Raw genomic sequence first — 17,654 nt, 5'->3', positions numbered from 1 at the left:
CAAGTTGCCTAATTTCAATTAAAAGATTATTAGGTATTAAAAAAGAGAAATGACTTGTCTCTAAAATTAAATTTTTGTTTCAGATTCAAAATCAAGGAACAGCCCTCATAGATAATTGATTCGATATATTAATATATAGTCCTTCTTATAGATTTCGATGACAGCGACTCTCTCGAGATTATTTCCTAGTGTGTGCCCTAATATGACTCGCCATACCAAATTTTGTTTAATCACAAACAGAGCAATAAAGTTGACCAGCAGAGTTGAAAGTATATGTATAAGAGGACTTAGGTCTATTTTTACTCATTTGTCGTTTTTCGTTTAATGTTACGATTCGTTTTTGAAAACTCGACCATATAACGTAAGTTACCATGTCCGATTCCCTGATGCGGTTACAGGATTAGGGCGGGCACCTGAAGGACTTAAATTAGTACAAAACGCTTAATCCTTCGTCAACATTGAATGCTTGAAATGGCGGACAAAAATCTAAATTAAATTTTTGTCACTAATATAACATACAGGTAAAAAGTTGTCATTTAGTTGGTACTAAATGACAACTTTTTACCTGACTAATCAAATTATAAATATTTGAATATGGTTGGAATTAAGCATACAATTAGTGGAAAGTTATACATATAATCTAGAGAACATTTGTATTTGTGTAATTTTCACCAATTGTATATTATTTAGTGAGTAGTTTAATGTAATATTGTCATAGTGACATTAGTGATATACTTTTGATGTCCCTTTACAAATCATACTAAACCATTTAATTGCATCTTCACGGAATTATTTTTTCTTTTTAGTTTGATTGTGCCTGAGATCCTTCATCACTTGTAGTTTCTTGTTTTTATTTATTTTTACATTCTTTCAGCAAGTTGTGTTCACTTTTAATTATTTAGTAGTGTAATTAAATAAGATCTCCATTGCATAGAAATCATAAAAAAAAGGAAAATTAATAAAATTCTACATAAATTTCATTTTATATTAACAAATCATCTTACAGAACCTTAAAAAAAACTAAATTATGTCATTTAATATTAAATCTAAATTAAATTAATAAGTCAAATTCAAGAAGCAGAGGGTGATAGAACTTGATTGACTCCGCTTGTGTCTAAAGACATCCGGCTAGCTCCAGTCATAGGCACATCATCTTCATCTAAAAGTTCTCTCATGCGTCGCTTATATATCTCACTGTCGGGATTATTTTCCTGATTGCGACATCTATCTAGCTTCTTCTCAATAACCCTCACACGTTCTCGAGCTGGACTTTCCACCATTTTCACCATTGAGCGAATCTTACGAACAGCCTCAATTAGTATTGCTAGTTTGTCTGGACCAGATTCTCGGAATAACATGTCAGTGACATAACTGTCTAGGTTTTCCTGTTCCTTGCTAGCAGCATGCAACACTGCAGCTAATGCAATCTGTGATGGTGCATATAAAAGGCATGCATCAGTCAAAAAGACTTTTTCCAGGAACTCATCTATGCCTCCCCTAAGACGCTCTGGGTTAGCAAGTGAGCATCGAGTCTTTATATCAATCAGGAAGCCTTCTACAGGTCTGAATGGGTTATGAATTGTTAGATGATAGTTCAATTGTTGCATCAACAGTAGTTCATTATTTAGTATAATGTCAGATGCTTTTTCTCTGTCTCCTCTGATGTTTGCTACAAATTGACTGATGGATACATTGAATTCTTCCACTTTACATGCTAAGTAAACACAGGTAGCAAGGATTTCTTTCGGATGGTAATCCATTGACGAGTTGTATAAGTAAAATCGCTTGAAATAATGAAAAGCAGTACCGATGACACCTTTTGGCATAGGAGGGCTGAATCTTTTGCAAAATTCTTTCAAATGTAGTTCATATTGTCGCAACAGAAGTCTTTCTTCTTCAGGTGACAGGAACAAGTTGTACTTTTGGTATTCGTCAACTTGAACACCGTGTCTTCCAATGAATTCTAAGTTGTGTTTTTCACGAAGGCGTGCTAACTCGATCTCATCACTAAATGTCCAAAACTTTTTCTGTGTACTTGTGGAAAACATTTTCACATATAATGTGTCCTAATTCACAGTAATTTGTGGAAAAATTATTCTACAAACGGTCACAGGAGATTCGAAGACGCAAGAAACACCATTAAAAAAAACGTCAGGAGAACTGTCAGTTCACTTTGACAGCTAGTGTTGTACTTAAAGGATTCGGCACTGTTATAGTAATCGATTAAAATGTTTTGCGTAATTCGATTAACAAAAAATTTTTAACCAATAATATTATATGCATAATATTATAGTTAATTCTAAAGTTTGTTATACATACCTGCACTTGAATCAATTTCTCCCCATGCAGTCATGTCCCAATGGTCAGGGTCATAATCGGAGGCGGACTCGCTATGCTCCAATGACGTCATCGAGGTCACAGATGAAGTAGTCGTAGACATGCTACTCGATGAAGGTTGCTCTGCAAACAAGATGAATGATTAATACAGATGTAAGTATATGTTTTCATTTCTCTGATAAATAAGCATATTTTTAAACAAGATATTATTTTGATTGTGAAAATACTAGCATCAATAATTATTATCTTAATTTATAAATATTGGACATTGCATTATTACCTAAAGTACATCACTTTAGCAGTAGATTGAAATATTAGGTACCTAGTGATCCCGGTTTCGATAGCGCAGATTTAGTAGGATGCTGTACTCGAGCGGTGTCCGAGTGCGAGCGGTAGAACTTCGCGGTCACGGCGGTCACCGCCCAGCCTGCCCAAGTTGCGGCGGCGTTGCTCAAAGACGGTGTAGCAGTGTGTACGTCCGCCTCTGCAGACAAAACAAACTTTAACGTCAAAGATTTTTAGTTAACTTAAGAAGTGAAGGTTGTTAATAAAATATAAAGAAAAAATTAAATTTTAATAATTATAGTTCCGTGTGCTTTTTTCCTATTTTGTATTATTCATTTAAGAACGGTTTGCCATCAAAGTTATAAAGTAGAAGTTGCAATATTTTCAATTTTTTAAAATATAAGTTGTTTGTTTCCCACTGCTGGGTAAAGGCCATTGGTCCCAGTTGAGGCCTCTAACTGACCAGTCCTTTGAGAAGAGGTCCAAATCATCCCTGCCATTGTCGACGAGTCAGACGTGTCGCCGCTTTGAGTCATGGTGTTGTCTTCCGAGCTACATTTCAGTTAGAGCGCAGCATGGTATTGTAATCAGCAGTTTTGTAGTCAATTCAACAAAATAATTGCAAATAAACGCAGTATATCGTAATGCTTAACACAAGTGGGTATGATTAAAATTGAGGTCATATTCCGTCCGGAACAATGGCACACTTAATGAGCTGTCGGCCATGTCCTAATACCAACACATTTCACGTTTTTTAAAACACCATTGATATTGTTGTCCATGTGGTCAAATTCGTGCTTTCTAGAATTTTTACGTTTATTGGCATGGTAAGAAGGTTACAGTGGAGTTTTAGTGACTTGGTTATTTTATTGCAAAACGTAATCTATACTGGATGTGAAACAAAAGGAAAAATAAATGCCGATAAAACAATTCTAATATATAGTTTCTCCTTATAGGAGACTAGAGCCCAGCAGTGAATTGTACAAAGAGTTGTTGACGATGGCATGAAGTTGACAATTGGTCGCGTATATTCTCGTGGAAATTCAAAGTGTTTATTCACAAATTTAAAAAAGAATGACCTTATTTTTCGTATATAGGGTCGCACCTTTTCGTTGCACTCTGTTGTAGTTCGATTTTCTAAAACGTAATGTGTTTGGGAAATATTATTTTATGTGGAAATGTAGACTCGTACAGGGTTAAGAGCACTTCAAGCTTGACAATTAAGACTTAAATAAAACTTTATGCCGCTTACTATAAGAATGGTCCAAAGTACAAAGTGCCAAGCTTGATGTGGTCTTGACTGTACAAAAAACTCATACCCATTCCTTCTTTCAAGCTAGGGTCTTCTGAAACCTTCTCCAACTTGCCGAGGAAGCCTTTGATAGTTCTAAAAGCGGCGTCGCGTACCTATGAACAAAAACAATATATTAAATCGTTTAAAAAGAAGGGATGGTAACGAACTCAGTTCAGATGAATCGCACTCATTTCCAAGTAAAATAAATCGTTGCAAGATGGTGTTTAACGATTTTTTTTATTTATTAAGGCTTTGGCAAAGTCATTAGCCTAAACATGAGGTGGTGTTTAACGAGTTAAAATAGGTTGTATATGATTATCTCTATTTATAATACAAAACAATGTCAAAGACTTCGCTTACTACTAAAAATATTTAGGGACAACTTCGGGCGGTCAAGCAAAGATTTTTCAATGTAGTTTTCAGTAATTAAAACAAAAAAAGATCAATAAAGGTAGTGTCGTAAACAAGGTCGTCGATTTAATTTTTGCTCAAAATTGTAATAACATTTTATTGCATATAAAATTAAATGTTAAATATTGTATAATATTCAGAGATACAGACTTGTCGTTGATTTGAATACCAACTGTTAATAGACAAAAAATGAAATCCGTTTAATTTGAAGAGTTCAAAATTTTGCACACAATTTATTATTATATTACAAAATTAAAATGATTGCATGCAAAATTAAAATGATTTCTATTTTCTATACAATCGAACAGTTATTTGATGAGTCAGGTCCAGTTCTGTCTGCTTAGGGTCTGCACTTATCGGATACTGTGTAGGCAGCATCATATTCTCCACTTCACTTTAGTATTATTAAGTAACATCTAAAACATGTTCTTGATTCGTTACTTGCTTGGGATGCACGAAAGGAGCCTTACCTAAGGACTTAATCGACGAATTGTATTCCTAGTACGTCTGGCACAAACTGGGCAACAATCGCCGAGTACCTTGCGCCGATTGGCAAATGTATTCACCACGATGGCAAACATGTCCTATGCACAGTTCAGCATGGCGTTAACGCGTGGCGTGATCAGCGTGACTATGTTCTTTATACATGTTTCTCAGGGTCAGCATTACAATGGACAAAGTTCTGTTAGAATCAGTTCTACTTCTTACTTCAGCTAAAGTAGCAACGAAAGGTTACTCTTGCATATACTCACCTGCTTTTCAGGGTCTGCAGTTAAAGGGCAAAGTGCAGGCAGAACTCTAACGGCCACTTCGGCCAGTAAAAAGTATTGTTGAGTAGCAGCCAAAGCAAGGACACCTGCTTGTCGCGCTGGAGGGAAAGCGTCTCGAGTTGCTCTAACGAAAGCTGACACAAGGACTTTTTGTCGAATTTGAGGGTGTAGATGCGCTGCTATCTTGCCTAAGCAGACTGTTGTGTTGGTCCTGTAGGAAAATAAGAAGCTTTCAGTACAAATAATTAATAGTTAGACTCGACTATTAGGAGGTGCCTTAAAAATATATCATTAGAAGTAATAGTTTCTTTTATTGTATGTATGGAAATATAAATTCCTTGCAAAATAATGGCGGTATACTATGGACTTCATAACTATAGGAGTGGCTACAATCTGCTGGAACTCATGTGATATTGATTCTATACAATTTTCTTTCTATCATAAATTACAATTTCGTCATAGAGAGAAGTTTTTTTTGGATGAGTTTTTATCAAACTTGCTCGGAGCCGAAATTTTAGGCAGATGTGATGCATGTTCAACAGTGTTGCAAACTAGACTAAGGCAAATGTCGCTAGACAGAAGGATTAAAAGTTGCAAATTGTCGCTAAAACTGTATTTCCTCATTCAATTCTACTCTTATGGTGCTCATCATAAAATTAATTTCATTGTCAAGACCTTTATGGTCATGTCACAGATAAAAGACCAGGCCCATATCTTTCAACTTAAGTTTTGATTATAGTCCCCCTCTGTATCGACCTCAAGATTGTACGGGAAGATATAGTGCTATAACCTGTGCAAGCAAGCCCGCGGAGGGACCTTAAAAGTTCAGATCCTGAACCTAGATCAGCCCGTGGACAGGGTTATCAGACTGTTGTCACGGACTTCATCCAGTGCTCAAAAGGCCAGTGCCTTGGGTGAGTGCCTCGAGTGCACGTACTGTACCCTCCCTATTTTCTAGATAGGTACCGGAGTTGTCGGCACGCTCACTTCCCGTTATGCATTGCACAATTTTATTAACAGCTGCTACTGCTAAGCTGTTGAATCTAAATTGAACTAACTATCAACTCTCCTCCCTAGTGATGGAGCTGTAGGCACTCTCACTTCCCGGCGTCGAAGCTTCTCTCCAGTTCCCATCATTCCTACGCGACTGGATAGACCGGAGGATATCTAGCTTATCCTCTAGTAGTTATCCGGACTAGCACCGGAGATATCAGTCACAGTGCCCTGCGACAGTGTCTGGACATAATTTACAACATAAAGACCAATACAATCCTACCATTGAGTAGAAAATATATGAGATAAGATGAAATCATATTAAATGTTAATAGACGAAACTTAATTAAAAAGGCGCCAAAAAAGTAGCTAAATTTTTCTTGTCGTTAAATAGAAACAAAATGTTGCTTAATCTAGCGACAAAGTCGCTAAGTTGGCTACACTGATGCTAAATTATAAATTTCGTTTCAAATTGACACGGTGTGCAGGGCCAAGAGCGCGCCGAGCTTGACACCTAAGATTTAAATCCAACTCTATGCCGCTTACGATAAGAACGGTCCAAAGTTCAAAGTATCAAGCTTGACGTGCTCTTCGTACAGTACGAAGGAAATATCATAAACATAAAACAGGTGGCCAAATTCATCATCCGAAGTGGCATATATGTTTTGACATCCATTTTTCATTAACATTTTCTTAAAGTAGTTTGTTGTGTTTTGTATAATTTTTATTTTGGTTCTAAAGATATTTGGCTTTATTTAGAACAGTACCAACCTGATACCACCCTGGTCATCCTTGGACTGCAGCCGCGCAAAATGTTTTAACACTTCCACATTCAGGTTATTATAATTGAGCTTTGGTGCGAGGTGGACTATAGACTTCACTGTTTGCTCCCTGATTATGGGATTCGTGTCCAGAAATCCGTGAACCACTTGCGGGAAAATTTGGTCGTTTACCTGGTATCAAAATATGGATACAGAGAGAGAGAATATTTATTATACTTTTTATTAATAAGAAATATAAGATGCGTAAGGCGAAAAACAGTCTGGTTTTGCACGGATATTGTCTTTCTTATTCAGTGTTTCTGTTAAGACACCATTTCTACTAAGCGTTACGGTTAGCCCGCGGTTGGTAAAATATCGTAAAATATTTGCAGAAAAATCCCAAACAAGTTTCAATCTATTGAAACATTGTATTATGTGAGAAACATAAATTTATCACCGAAATCTTTATGCTTCAAAATGCTAATTTCCTTTAGAATGTATTGGTAGATTAAAAGCACTTAAATTGAAATTCTGTTATATCATCATACTCGGCGCGTACAATGCAAAATGTGTATTGTTGACTTAAAAAAAGGCAACCATTGTAATCATCAGCGGGCCAGTGAGGCAATTCAACAACCATAAAATAGCAGCAATATTATTGTTATCCCAAATAGGATAACTTCGACACTTGACGCATTTTTATGATTTGCCGTTTCTAGTAAGCATTAAAATGAAGCTCTCAGAAAAAAAGGTATATTTGTGCCAGACGAGCACCCATTGCCTCAAATATATAGGTCTCAAACTAGTGAATTCCTTGTACTATAAGTGACAAAATAACAATAACTTCGTACGAATTGTCCAAAACAACCATGCTATGATTTATTATAAGTTTGTTTCCTAAATGGGTTCGACCAAAAAGAAGTCACAATCTTTACTCGAAGAGCTTAGAACAGGCTATGGAAATCACCAAATTTATAAGACAAACATCATAGTCTTTATCGCAGCTTCTCATTCTCGTTTTTAATACTCATAGGCAGTGTTGGGCAAAATTTAATTGTTCAGGCAATTAAATATTGACAATTAATTAATTGTCAATTGCGAAACCGCAATTAACAATTGATTAATTATTAGTTGCGAGAACAGTAATTAATTTTGAATGGCTGTTCTCGCAATTATATCTAGAAATGCGTATATCTACAATTAACAATTAATTAACTTTCAATCTTTACAATGTTTTTGATTAACAATTAAAACTGACAATTATGATAAATTCAATAGAGTGAATGAATGAATGAATGAATGAAATTTATTTGCTTAAAATATGGTTTACAATAGGTGGTACAAGTTACATAATAAAACAGTACTCATATTTTACCGCTATCGGCATGCAAATCTATGAATGTCAACATATTGGCAGCTAAACAATTCTAAAGCAAGTCCTATCATGCATAAAGATAATATATTATAATAGTAAGTTATTGCCATGTCCTGAAGATCTCAAAAATATAAATACATTTTTTATCAAATAAGTTAAGTAGTCAAATTTATTGAGAATTATATGTAAAGAAGTCATTAATTGAATAGAATTTTTTTCTCTTAGCCATGACATCAGCTGACGTTTAAATAGAAGATTATTATTTATCATTTTTATATCAGAGGGTAAAGCATTATATATCCTCACACACATGGCCCCGCACTGTTTCTGATAGTAACTTAGTTTAGTATAACTATTAAAAACTAATCTGTCTGGACCCCTTACATTTAATAATAAATAAATAACGCACACACTCAACATAGCCCCGCACTAGGGAAACCCTGTGTCGCGGGTGCCATGGACACACACATAGACAACCACAAATTACACCCAAACTCACGAGAGAAATAAATGTAAGCCATACAAACATTTCTCCCGGCCCGGGAATCGAACCTGGGACCTCTGCGTGGCAGTCCGACATGGTCACCGTTCGGCCACTGAGGCAGTAAACTTATACAGTACTTATACAGTACATTTATATGGTGAATGTCTCGCGTTTTTTAAAAAAGTTTATTATTATTATTTACAAAATTGGATACTTCAAAGATGTACATACAAGACAGCGAGACAGGCAAGATGTTAAGATACTTAAATAACGGTCTACAAGATTCTCGGGGTCCTAAACCACACATTGCCCGTACGCATTTTTTTTGTGCTGTAAATAATTTACTTACTTCTGTTGAATTTCCCCAAATCACAAGTCCGTATCGAAGTAAGGATGCAACGTAACCATCAAAGGTTTCTAGAGTCGTAGACATAGCGGATGTGTCCCGCAATCTTCTCAAAACATAAACATAACGATGGAGATTATTCAGTACAGTTTCCACTCGAACTTATCGTCAATAATTACACCCAAAAATTTTGTTTGTTGTACTTCTTGTAGAATATGACCATTGTAATTAATATTCAGTTGTAATTTATTATGTCTGAGAGTTCCGAACTGAATGAAATTAGTTTTATTAAAGTTGACTGTCAAATTATTGTTGTTGAGCCATTTAACCACTAATGCATTTGTGTTATTTATATCAGATTCGTAATTTACTACATTGTCTTTACATGGTATCGTTATAGATATATCATCTGCAAATAATACGCATTTGTGCTGCGTTATGTCAGGCAAGTCATTGATGAGAAATAATACTGGTCCAAGTGTGCTACCTTGAGGCACGCCGCATGCATTTACACGATAAAGTGATTTATTCGAACCACGTGAAATTTTCTATCTAGATTTTTAATTTCTCCCGTTTGATTCCTGTTAGATAGATAAGAGGCTCACCAGTCAAGTGCTAATCCTCTAATTCCATGATTTTCTAGCTTTTGAAGAAGCAAATCATACGAGATACGAAATCAAAAGGCGAGACTCATATAAACAAATATACTAGATATTGGTATTCCTTTATTTACATTTTCTACTATTTCTTGTAGCAAATGGAAAACTGCCAATGAAGTGGATTTATTTTGTTGGAATCCAAATTAATCTGGCCTTATCATGTTATATTTGAAAGCAAAATTGAGCAGCCTTGTTGTCATCGCTTTTTCGAAAACTTTAGAAAGCACCGGAATTAATGTAATAGGACGGTAATTGGCCATATCAGTTTTCGTACCTTTATTATGTAGAGGCTTGACAATAGATATTTTAAGCAATTCAGGAAAAGTGCCATTTTTAAATGAAAGATTCACTAGATAAGTGAGCGGCTCATTTAGTTCATCAGCACAATATTTGATTGCTTTAGTAGATATATCATACGTATCCTGTCGAATTTGTATTTCTTAATGATTTTACTATATTAGGTATTTCTTTAGGGTGCTTGTAAATAAATACTATTTATCAAAAGAGTTTTGTTTGTGTTGATCCTTTCCTTAGCCTTCTTTTTTGAATTTGTTAAGTAACAATTAAATAATTATTAAATTCATTGGCAATAGAGTTTGGATCAGTTATAATATTATTATTTATTACGATTTCTTTTATAAATTGGTCACTATTAAGATTACTTAGTTCTGCTTTCACGATTTTCCACGAGGTTTTTGCTTTGTTTTTTGCGTTTTTTATAAGTTTGTCATTGTGTAACTTTTGAGCTAAGTTTAGACATTTGCGTAGTATTTTAGAGTATGACCTGTATTGTTGTTTTTTAGTTTTTTTTTTGTTTTAGTATTGGAAACGCAGTAACCTCTTAGTCTTACATCTTTGCCTGATACCTTTAGTGATACATTTTGGATTTTTATATCTGTTTGATTTTTGATAATTTTAATGGGAAAATTTTTTGATAATTTTGCCTCTAAAGTGTTGATATTGAGGTCACTAGCTAAAATAACTTTAGTTTTTGATTGTTTTGTGTATTTGTGTAGTACTTCATCTAGCTTTGACAAGAAAATGTTTATATTTGATTTGGGCGATCTATAAACATGCAAATATTGTGTGATATCAGAATCAGAATCAGAATCAGAATCGTTTATTGTTTGAACTGGTAAACAAGATGATACATGTAATTTGGGTGCAACAGTTCATACCCATGTCGGGTGTACAATGTTTCATAACTAATTAGTCAGTAAGCTCAATTAAAATACTATAGAATTCAAAATGTCAATAGAATTTAAAATTGAATAATTAATTATATCACATAATTATCAATGTCAACTACTTAGGACGTACAGTCAATACAATAAAATTATCAATATGTACATTATATAATTTTTTTTTTTATAATATAAATAGCATAATGTAATTTTTTTTTTAAAACAGTTATCAAATTCTATGAAATGTCTGTGTAAAAAAGTCTTTAATGGAATAAAAATTATTGGCTCGTAGCCATGACATCAGCTTACGCTTAAATAGAGCACTACTATTTGACATTTTGATATCATAAGGCAATGCATTAAATATCCTCACACACATGGCTCCGCATTGTTTCTGGTAGAAACTTAATTTGGTATAACTATTATAAACTAATCTGTCGGGGCATCTTACATTGCGATTGTGCACGTCCCGTGTTTTTTTAAAAAGTTTCTTATTATTTTTTACAAAATTAGATACCTCAAAGATGTACCTACAAGGAAGCGGTAATATGTTAAGAGACTTAAATAGCGGACTACATGATTCTCTAGGTCCTAAGCAACACATTGCCCGTATGCATTTTTTTTGTGCTATAAATAATTTACTTATATCTGTAGAATTTCCCCAAACAACAAGTCCATATCTAAGTAGGGATGCTACGTAACCATGGTAGGCTGCTAAAGTTGTCGACATAGCGCATGTATCACGCAACCTTCTTAAAACATAAACATAACGCTGTAGCCGATTCAGTACGGTTTGGATGTGAAGTTTCCACTCAAACTTATCATCAATAGTTACACCTAAAAATTTTGCTTCTTGTACTTCCTGTATAATATGTTCGTTGTATTGAATATTCAGTTTTAATTTATTGTGTCTAATAGTTCCAAATTGAATAAAATTAGTTTTATTAAAATTAAGTGTCAAATTATTGCTGTCGAGCCAATTAGCCACTGATGCTATAGTGTTATTTATATCAGATTCGTAATTTGATACATTGTCTTTATACGGAATAGTTATAGCCATGTCATCTGCAAATAATACGCATCTATGTTGTGTCACATCAGGTAAATCATTAATGTAGAGCAAAAATAGTACTGGACCAAGCGTGCTACCTTGAGGCACGCCGCATGCATTAACCCGATAAAGTGATTTATTAGACACCACCACATTTTTGTTTACACATTTAATTTCTACCGCTTGTCTCCTGTTACGTAAATAAGAGGTTAACCAGTCAAGTGCTAACCCTCTAATCCCAAGATTTTCTAGCTTTTGGAGAAGCAAATCATGAGAAACGAAATCAAAAGCGCGGGTCATGTCAAAGAATATACTACATGTTGGTGTTCCTTTATTTATATTTTCTACTACTTCTTGTACTAAATGGAATATTGCCAATAAAGTAGATTTATTTTCTTGGAACCCAAATTGTTCTGGCTTTATTATGTTAAATTTAGTAGTAAAGTCGACCAGCCTTTTTTTCATTGATTTCTCGAAAACCTTGGAAAGCACTGGGATCAATGTGATAGGACGGTAATTAGCCATATCAGTTTTCGTACCTTTTTTGTGTAGGGGTTTAACAATTGATATTTTTAGCAATTCAGGAAAAATGCCGTTTTCAAAAGATAGATTTACTAAATAAGTTAGTGGCTTAATTAGTTCATCAGCACAATATTTGATGACTCTAGTAGATATTTCATCATATCCTGTTGAATTTGTGTTTCGTAATGATTTTATTATATTATGTATTTCTTTTGGCTGCACAGGTTGTAAATAAATACTATTTGTCAATTGCGTTTTGTTTGTGTTCTTCGTTACTTTTATATTTGAGTTTGTTAAGTCTATTAAATAATTATTAAATTCATTAGCAATAGAGTTTGGACTAGTTACTGAATTATTGTTGATTATAATTTCTTTTATAAATTGTTCATTATTAAGATTATTAACTTCTTTTTTTACTATTTTCCATGAAATTGTTGCTTTGTTTTTTGCGTTATTTAGAAGTTTATCATTGTGCAGCTTTTGAGCTAATTTTAGACACTGGCGTAGTATTTTGGCATATGATCTATATTGTTGTTTTTTTAATTTTGATTTTTTGGCGTAGTAAAGGTAACGCAGTATTCTCTTAGTCTTACAACTTTGCTTGATACCTTTGGTAATCCATTTAGGTTTTCTATATCTGTTTGATATTTTAATAGATTTAAAGGGAAAATTTAGGTTATATAAAAAGGTTAGGGTTTCATGAAAGTTATGCATAGACTTATTTAAGTCGCGTTCTTTCAATACCTCTAAAAATGAAAGTTCTCTTAAGCAATTCCGAAACCTATTCAAATTTTCGCTACAATAGTCCCTGATCCTTAAAAAGTATTCGATGGGTTGCTCTATTTTTTTTATTCACCGGTATGTACAACATTTGAGCCGTATTGTGATCTGATAAATGTAGATGATCTAATTCCGCAGTAGCGTCGTCAATATTACTGATTAAATGGTCAATACATGTGTGAAGTCTAGTCGGTTCAGTAACGTGCAATGTCAAATTATAATTTTTAAGTATGTCCAAGAAGATTCTAACGTTTTTAGATAATTTTGTCTCTAAAGTATTAATATTAAGGTCACCAGTTATAATAATTTTAGTTTTTGATTGCTTTGTATATTTGTGTAGTACTTCATCTAACTTTGAAAAGAAAATGTTTATATTTGAACTCGGAGTTCTATATACACATATTATACAAACATTGTGTGATAATAGCCTAACACCACAACATTCAAATGCTGTGTCCTGAGCATAGCTTTTTAGGTCTTCTATTTTTTCATATTTAATAATTTTGTTTATTAGAATACATGTACCACCTCTACTTTTCAAATTATGCCTGCAGTAAGACGTTGCTAAATCATAACCAGTTACAATTATACGATTTTCATTACCAAATTTAATCATTGTTTCTGATAGACAAATAATGTCTGGACCTTTTTGATTTGAATGTAATTCAGAAATTGCAACATCCAGTAACGATTTTTTAGAGACGTACCCAGCTATGTTTTGGTGCATTAATTTTATGTAATTGTTTTTTGTATTTTTAACGAAAAAAAGTGTTATTTAGGCATGAAAAAGACAAATGTGTGCTTTGTGGAACCGTAGTATTAGGCTCGTTAGATAAAGTGTTTTCCAGATTGTATAAATAATAATAATGCGTGATTTCCTGTATTAATTCATTCAAATTTTCAATAATAATTTTAAAACCAAAATTACTTACGAAACCTTTTGTGGTATACATCTTTGTATAGTATTCTAATTTTTTGTTACTATCTAATAAATATACATATTCATAGTACTTATTGTCTTGATACAAAAGATTGTTGAATGTTTCTACTCGTTTATTATATAAGTTTGCATAACTACCAGATTTATAGGTGGGCAGACATAATATTATATTTGTGTGTTGTACCTCTTGTAATGTGTTTCGGATATTTACTACTAATTTATAATAATCGTTAGTTTCTTTGAAATCTGAGTCACCTATAAATATGACACAGTAGTCATTAGAATTAAAATAGCTTAATTTATTTTTTATACTTTTCAGAATAGTAGCTTAACACCACAGCATTCGAATATTATGTCCTGAGCATAATTTCTTAGACCTTTTATTTTTGATAATTCAGTTTTTTATTTATTAAAATACATGTACCACCCCTACTTTACTTCTCATGTTTTGTCTGCATCATATGGCATATGGGTGGGTGAGTGGGTGAGTGAGTGGGTGGGTGAGTGAGTGAGTGGGTGGGTGAGTGGGGATTGGGTAGATGAGTGGGTGGGTGAGGGGGTTTTGAGAGGGTGGGTGAGGTGGTAGGTTAGGGGGTGGGTCACCCCTAACCCAAATCCTCACTCACCCTTTACCCACCCCATCACTCACTTAAAATCGTGCACGCCATCTTGGATTTAGAAATGAGTGCCATATGTAATGACACTTTTATTCAGTAGTTTCGGTTTTAATTGTTAGTTTCAATTGTTTCTTAGAACAATTAAAAAAATTAATTGCAATTAATTTAATTGCAGTTAAAATCAATTCAATTGAAATCAAATCCAATTAATTGCGACGTTGCAATTGATTTTTATTGCAATTGATTTCAATTGAATTGATTTTTTAGTTTGATTGAATTTCTGATTGAAATTTAATTGATTAACGCCCAACACTGCTCACAGATAATGGATCATGCAGCTTGGATGGATATCTTCAAGGTTAGGAACAAGAGGCTCCTATGTAAGCTTGTTCATCCTGTTTTAACAGTCAGATATACTTTATATAAAACTTTTACACAAGTAACTTACAGTGGCATTCTGCAGATGCATGATGAATTGGTCTAGCTGCTGCAACAATCGCGAGCGCGTAGTGCGGTCGTTAGATGCGAAGAGTTTCACCACACATGGAACTATCTGCTTTTGATAATCGGCCTCGTCCAAGAGCTTACCCAGCTGAAAAATACATTTCTAATTAAGAAAACTGTAACCACTAGCAACAATTATAAAATAATGGGATATAATAATTAAGAAATTAGTAATTTCTCACTGGTAACTAGTAATTTCTTCCAGCGAAAACGAGACAGTTAACTACTAAAGCTGATTATCTTAATAAACTCATAAACAAACGTTTGCTTTTACATTACAGTTAGTTGTATGGTAAACAATGTACCTTAAACATTGGCGCCAATACTGCTGATCCAGCGTCTCCATAATGAAAAGCAGTCATCAATTGTGGTAGAATTTTATGAACACACACAGCCTCAGGGAAGTTATCCAAGTGATTGCTAAGAGTGGAGAAAAACTTCCCCTTTTCCACTTTATCTTTAATCTGAATTTCTTCCAGAAACAGCATGGTATCTATGAGATCATTTTTGAAATAACTACCAATTTTGCGACACCTGAAAATTATTTGTTGCTAATAATTTTTTTACAAATATGGTAAAGTCATGTCTCTCATGAAAAAAAAGATGTTAAAAATAATGCTAAAGAACACAATATAAACCTTATTAAATTGCTGTTTGAAAATTTATCAAATTAATTATATTAACAACATGCATTTTGGATGCTTAAATGCCATAAGTCAAAAGTGAAAGAGGGTGCCAAATACAATACAATATATTCCCAAGTTGTCAATTAGGTGCCAATAATTACCTAGTAATAATATCAGCTGGGTTTGGCCTTGATGCAGGATTGGCACTAACAAGTTCACAATATAGAGTACAAAGTTGCTTTGGGATGTTGTCCACAGTCTTGAGTGCTGGCTGGTTTTTCAAAGGGCCATTGAAGGCCTCCCACATCAGACAACCTAAGCCCCACATATCTGTTGAGCTGTGGGAGATATGTTCTTGTAATAGTTTTATAAAATATAAAATAAAAGTGATAATAATCTAAAATATATAATGATATTTATTTTCTATACATCATTTTCATTATGAATGTGTAATGTATACTTAAAACACTTAGCATTAAAATACCAATTATGTTTGATTTGATTCCTTATATTCCAAGGATAATAATATCATCCTACAGTTTCTTATACATCTTCTGTTCTAATAATAAATAGTTCACTGTTACCAAAAACAAATCAATTGCAAATTATTTTTTATTTTATACTTGATTTATCTAAGCCTTTCATACTAAGATATGGTAGTTTTATAACCCCATGCAACTACTCTAAAACTAATGTAAAATATTTATTTACTTCAGGATCTTTACAAGAATATGCATTTGTATAGAAAATAGAGACTTACCACTTAGTAATAGACTTCAATTTGCTACTATCCTTTTTCTCAGGTGGATCATAGATTTCAAGTGCAGGAAGAATCTTAATAGGTATTGGATTTGAACCCTCTTGGCCATGGGAAGTCAGAAACTCAAAACCTCCAAGTTTCCACTCACCAGCGAGAGTTACAAACACAGAGTAGAGACAGACATTGTTATGTTTCATGTTACCATCATTGTTTAGGAATGATAGTGCTCTCTGAAACATTTCAATAATATGGACTAATATGGAAAAATGGAATTCAAAGCTGTCCAATCCTAAGGCACTCAACAGATTATTAAATTGCTTAATGATGTGTAATTTCAATAAGGTACATATAATTTTACAAAACTACATGTTTTGTTTTAGGTATAAAGTTATTATAAAGATAAAGAAATTAGAAAAGCAATAAGATTATTGTTTTCATTTTCACCAAATTATTTTTGGCTAAATTCATACAAAGTAATGAACGATGAATGAATGATCAATTGATCACAGATACAAATTATCTAATAGATTACTTACAGTAATTTGGAAAATTCCCCAGGCCAGGAACAGATCCCGCTGTTGGCCCTCCATTTTCATATCTTCTATATGGGTAGTTAAAGGTTCCACATACTCTGTGGCTACATACAAAAATTTCTCAGTTTCACAACTATCTAAGTAATGTAAAAGGCTAGGGTGTCTCATTGTCTTCAGCTTTTTCAACGAGGCTTTTGCAATGTCGAAGAGAGTCTCAGAATTTTTCTGAACATCAAACAAAAATATCGATACCTCATCCTGGGTACCTCTTTTTTTGCCCTTGTGTAAAGTCCACACACTCCTATCCTCCAACCCTCGCACAGGCTCTCCCACCTCATAAGGGAAGTCTTTGGTAGGATCACGCGAAAAAAAGGACCACATATTGACCACTTGTACTTATTTATTTACAACTTCGCACCATA

At 33.7% G+C, this 17,654-nt stretch overlaps 3 protein-coding genes across 4 annotated transcripts in view; 1 reads left to right on the top strand and 2 right to left on the bottom strand.

The window, feature by feature from the left end:
• Positions 1-239, top strand: part of LOC113226443 (probable glucosamine 6-phosphate N-acetyltransferase) — a 24,712-nt gene extending 24,473 nt beyond the window's left edge. The window contains exon 7 of the mRNA XM_026459059.1: positions 84-239. The gene's annotated coding sequence lies outside the window, so the exon portion shown is untranslated. The remainder of the gene's footprint in view (positions 1-83) is intronic.
• LOC113226440 (N-terminal kinase-like protein) overlaps positions 1-17,654 on the bottom strand; it is a 21,957-nt gene extending 4,303 nt beyond the window's left edge. The window contains exons 1-10 of one of the 2 annotated variants that reach the window (XM_026459054.1): positions 17,236-17,654; positions 16,700-16,929; positions 16,101-16,277; positions 15,619-15,847; positions 15,258-15,401; positions 6,862-7,043; positions 5,080-5,308; positions 3,942-4,029; positions 2,660-2,821; positions 2,320-2,460 (exon numbers count right to left, since the gene is read on the bottom strand). In XM_026459054.1, the coding sequence (XP_026314839.1) occupies positions 2,320-2,460; positions 2,660-2,821; positions 3,942-4,029; positions 5,080-5,308; positions 6,862-7,043; positions 15,258-15,401; positions 15,619-15,847; positions 16,101-16,277; positions 16,700-16,929; positions 17,236-17,613 (1,960 nt within the window). In that variant the 5' untranslated portion in view covers positions 17,614-17,654. The remainder of the gene's footprint in view (positions 1-2,319; positions 2,461-2,659; positions 2,822-3,941; positions 4,030-5,079; positions 5,309-6,861; positions 7,044-15,257; positions 15,402-15,618; positions 15,848-16,100; positions 16,278-16,699; positions 16,930-17,235) is intronic. The other variant, XM_026459053.1, reaches the window with a different exon arrangement.
• LOC113226442 (cyclin-H) lies at positions 1,024-2,147 on the bottom strand. Its single transcript, XM_026459057.1, has one exon. The coding sequence runs from the start codon at positions 2,046-2,048 to the stop codon at positions 1,071-1,073; it is 978 nt and encodes a 325-aa protein (XP_026314842.1). The 5' UTR covers positions 2,049-2,147; the 3' UTR covers positions 1,024-1,070.

This window comes from Hyposmocoma kahamanoa, unplaced genomic scaffold (assembly GCF_003589595.1).
Source record: "Hyposmocoma kahamanoa isolate Upper Pololo Valley unplaced genomic scaffold, ASM358959v1 192, whole genome shotgun sequence".
Classification (NCBI taxonomy): Eukaryota; Metazoa; Arthropoda; class Insecta; order Lepidoptera; family Cosmopterigidae; genus Hyposmocoma; species Hyposmocoma kahamanoa.
This window is presented reverse-complemented; position numbering and strand designations above follow the sequence as displayed.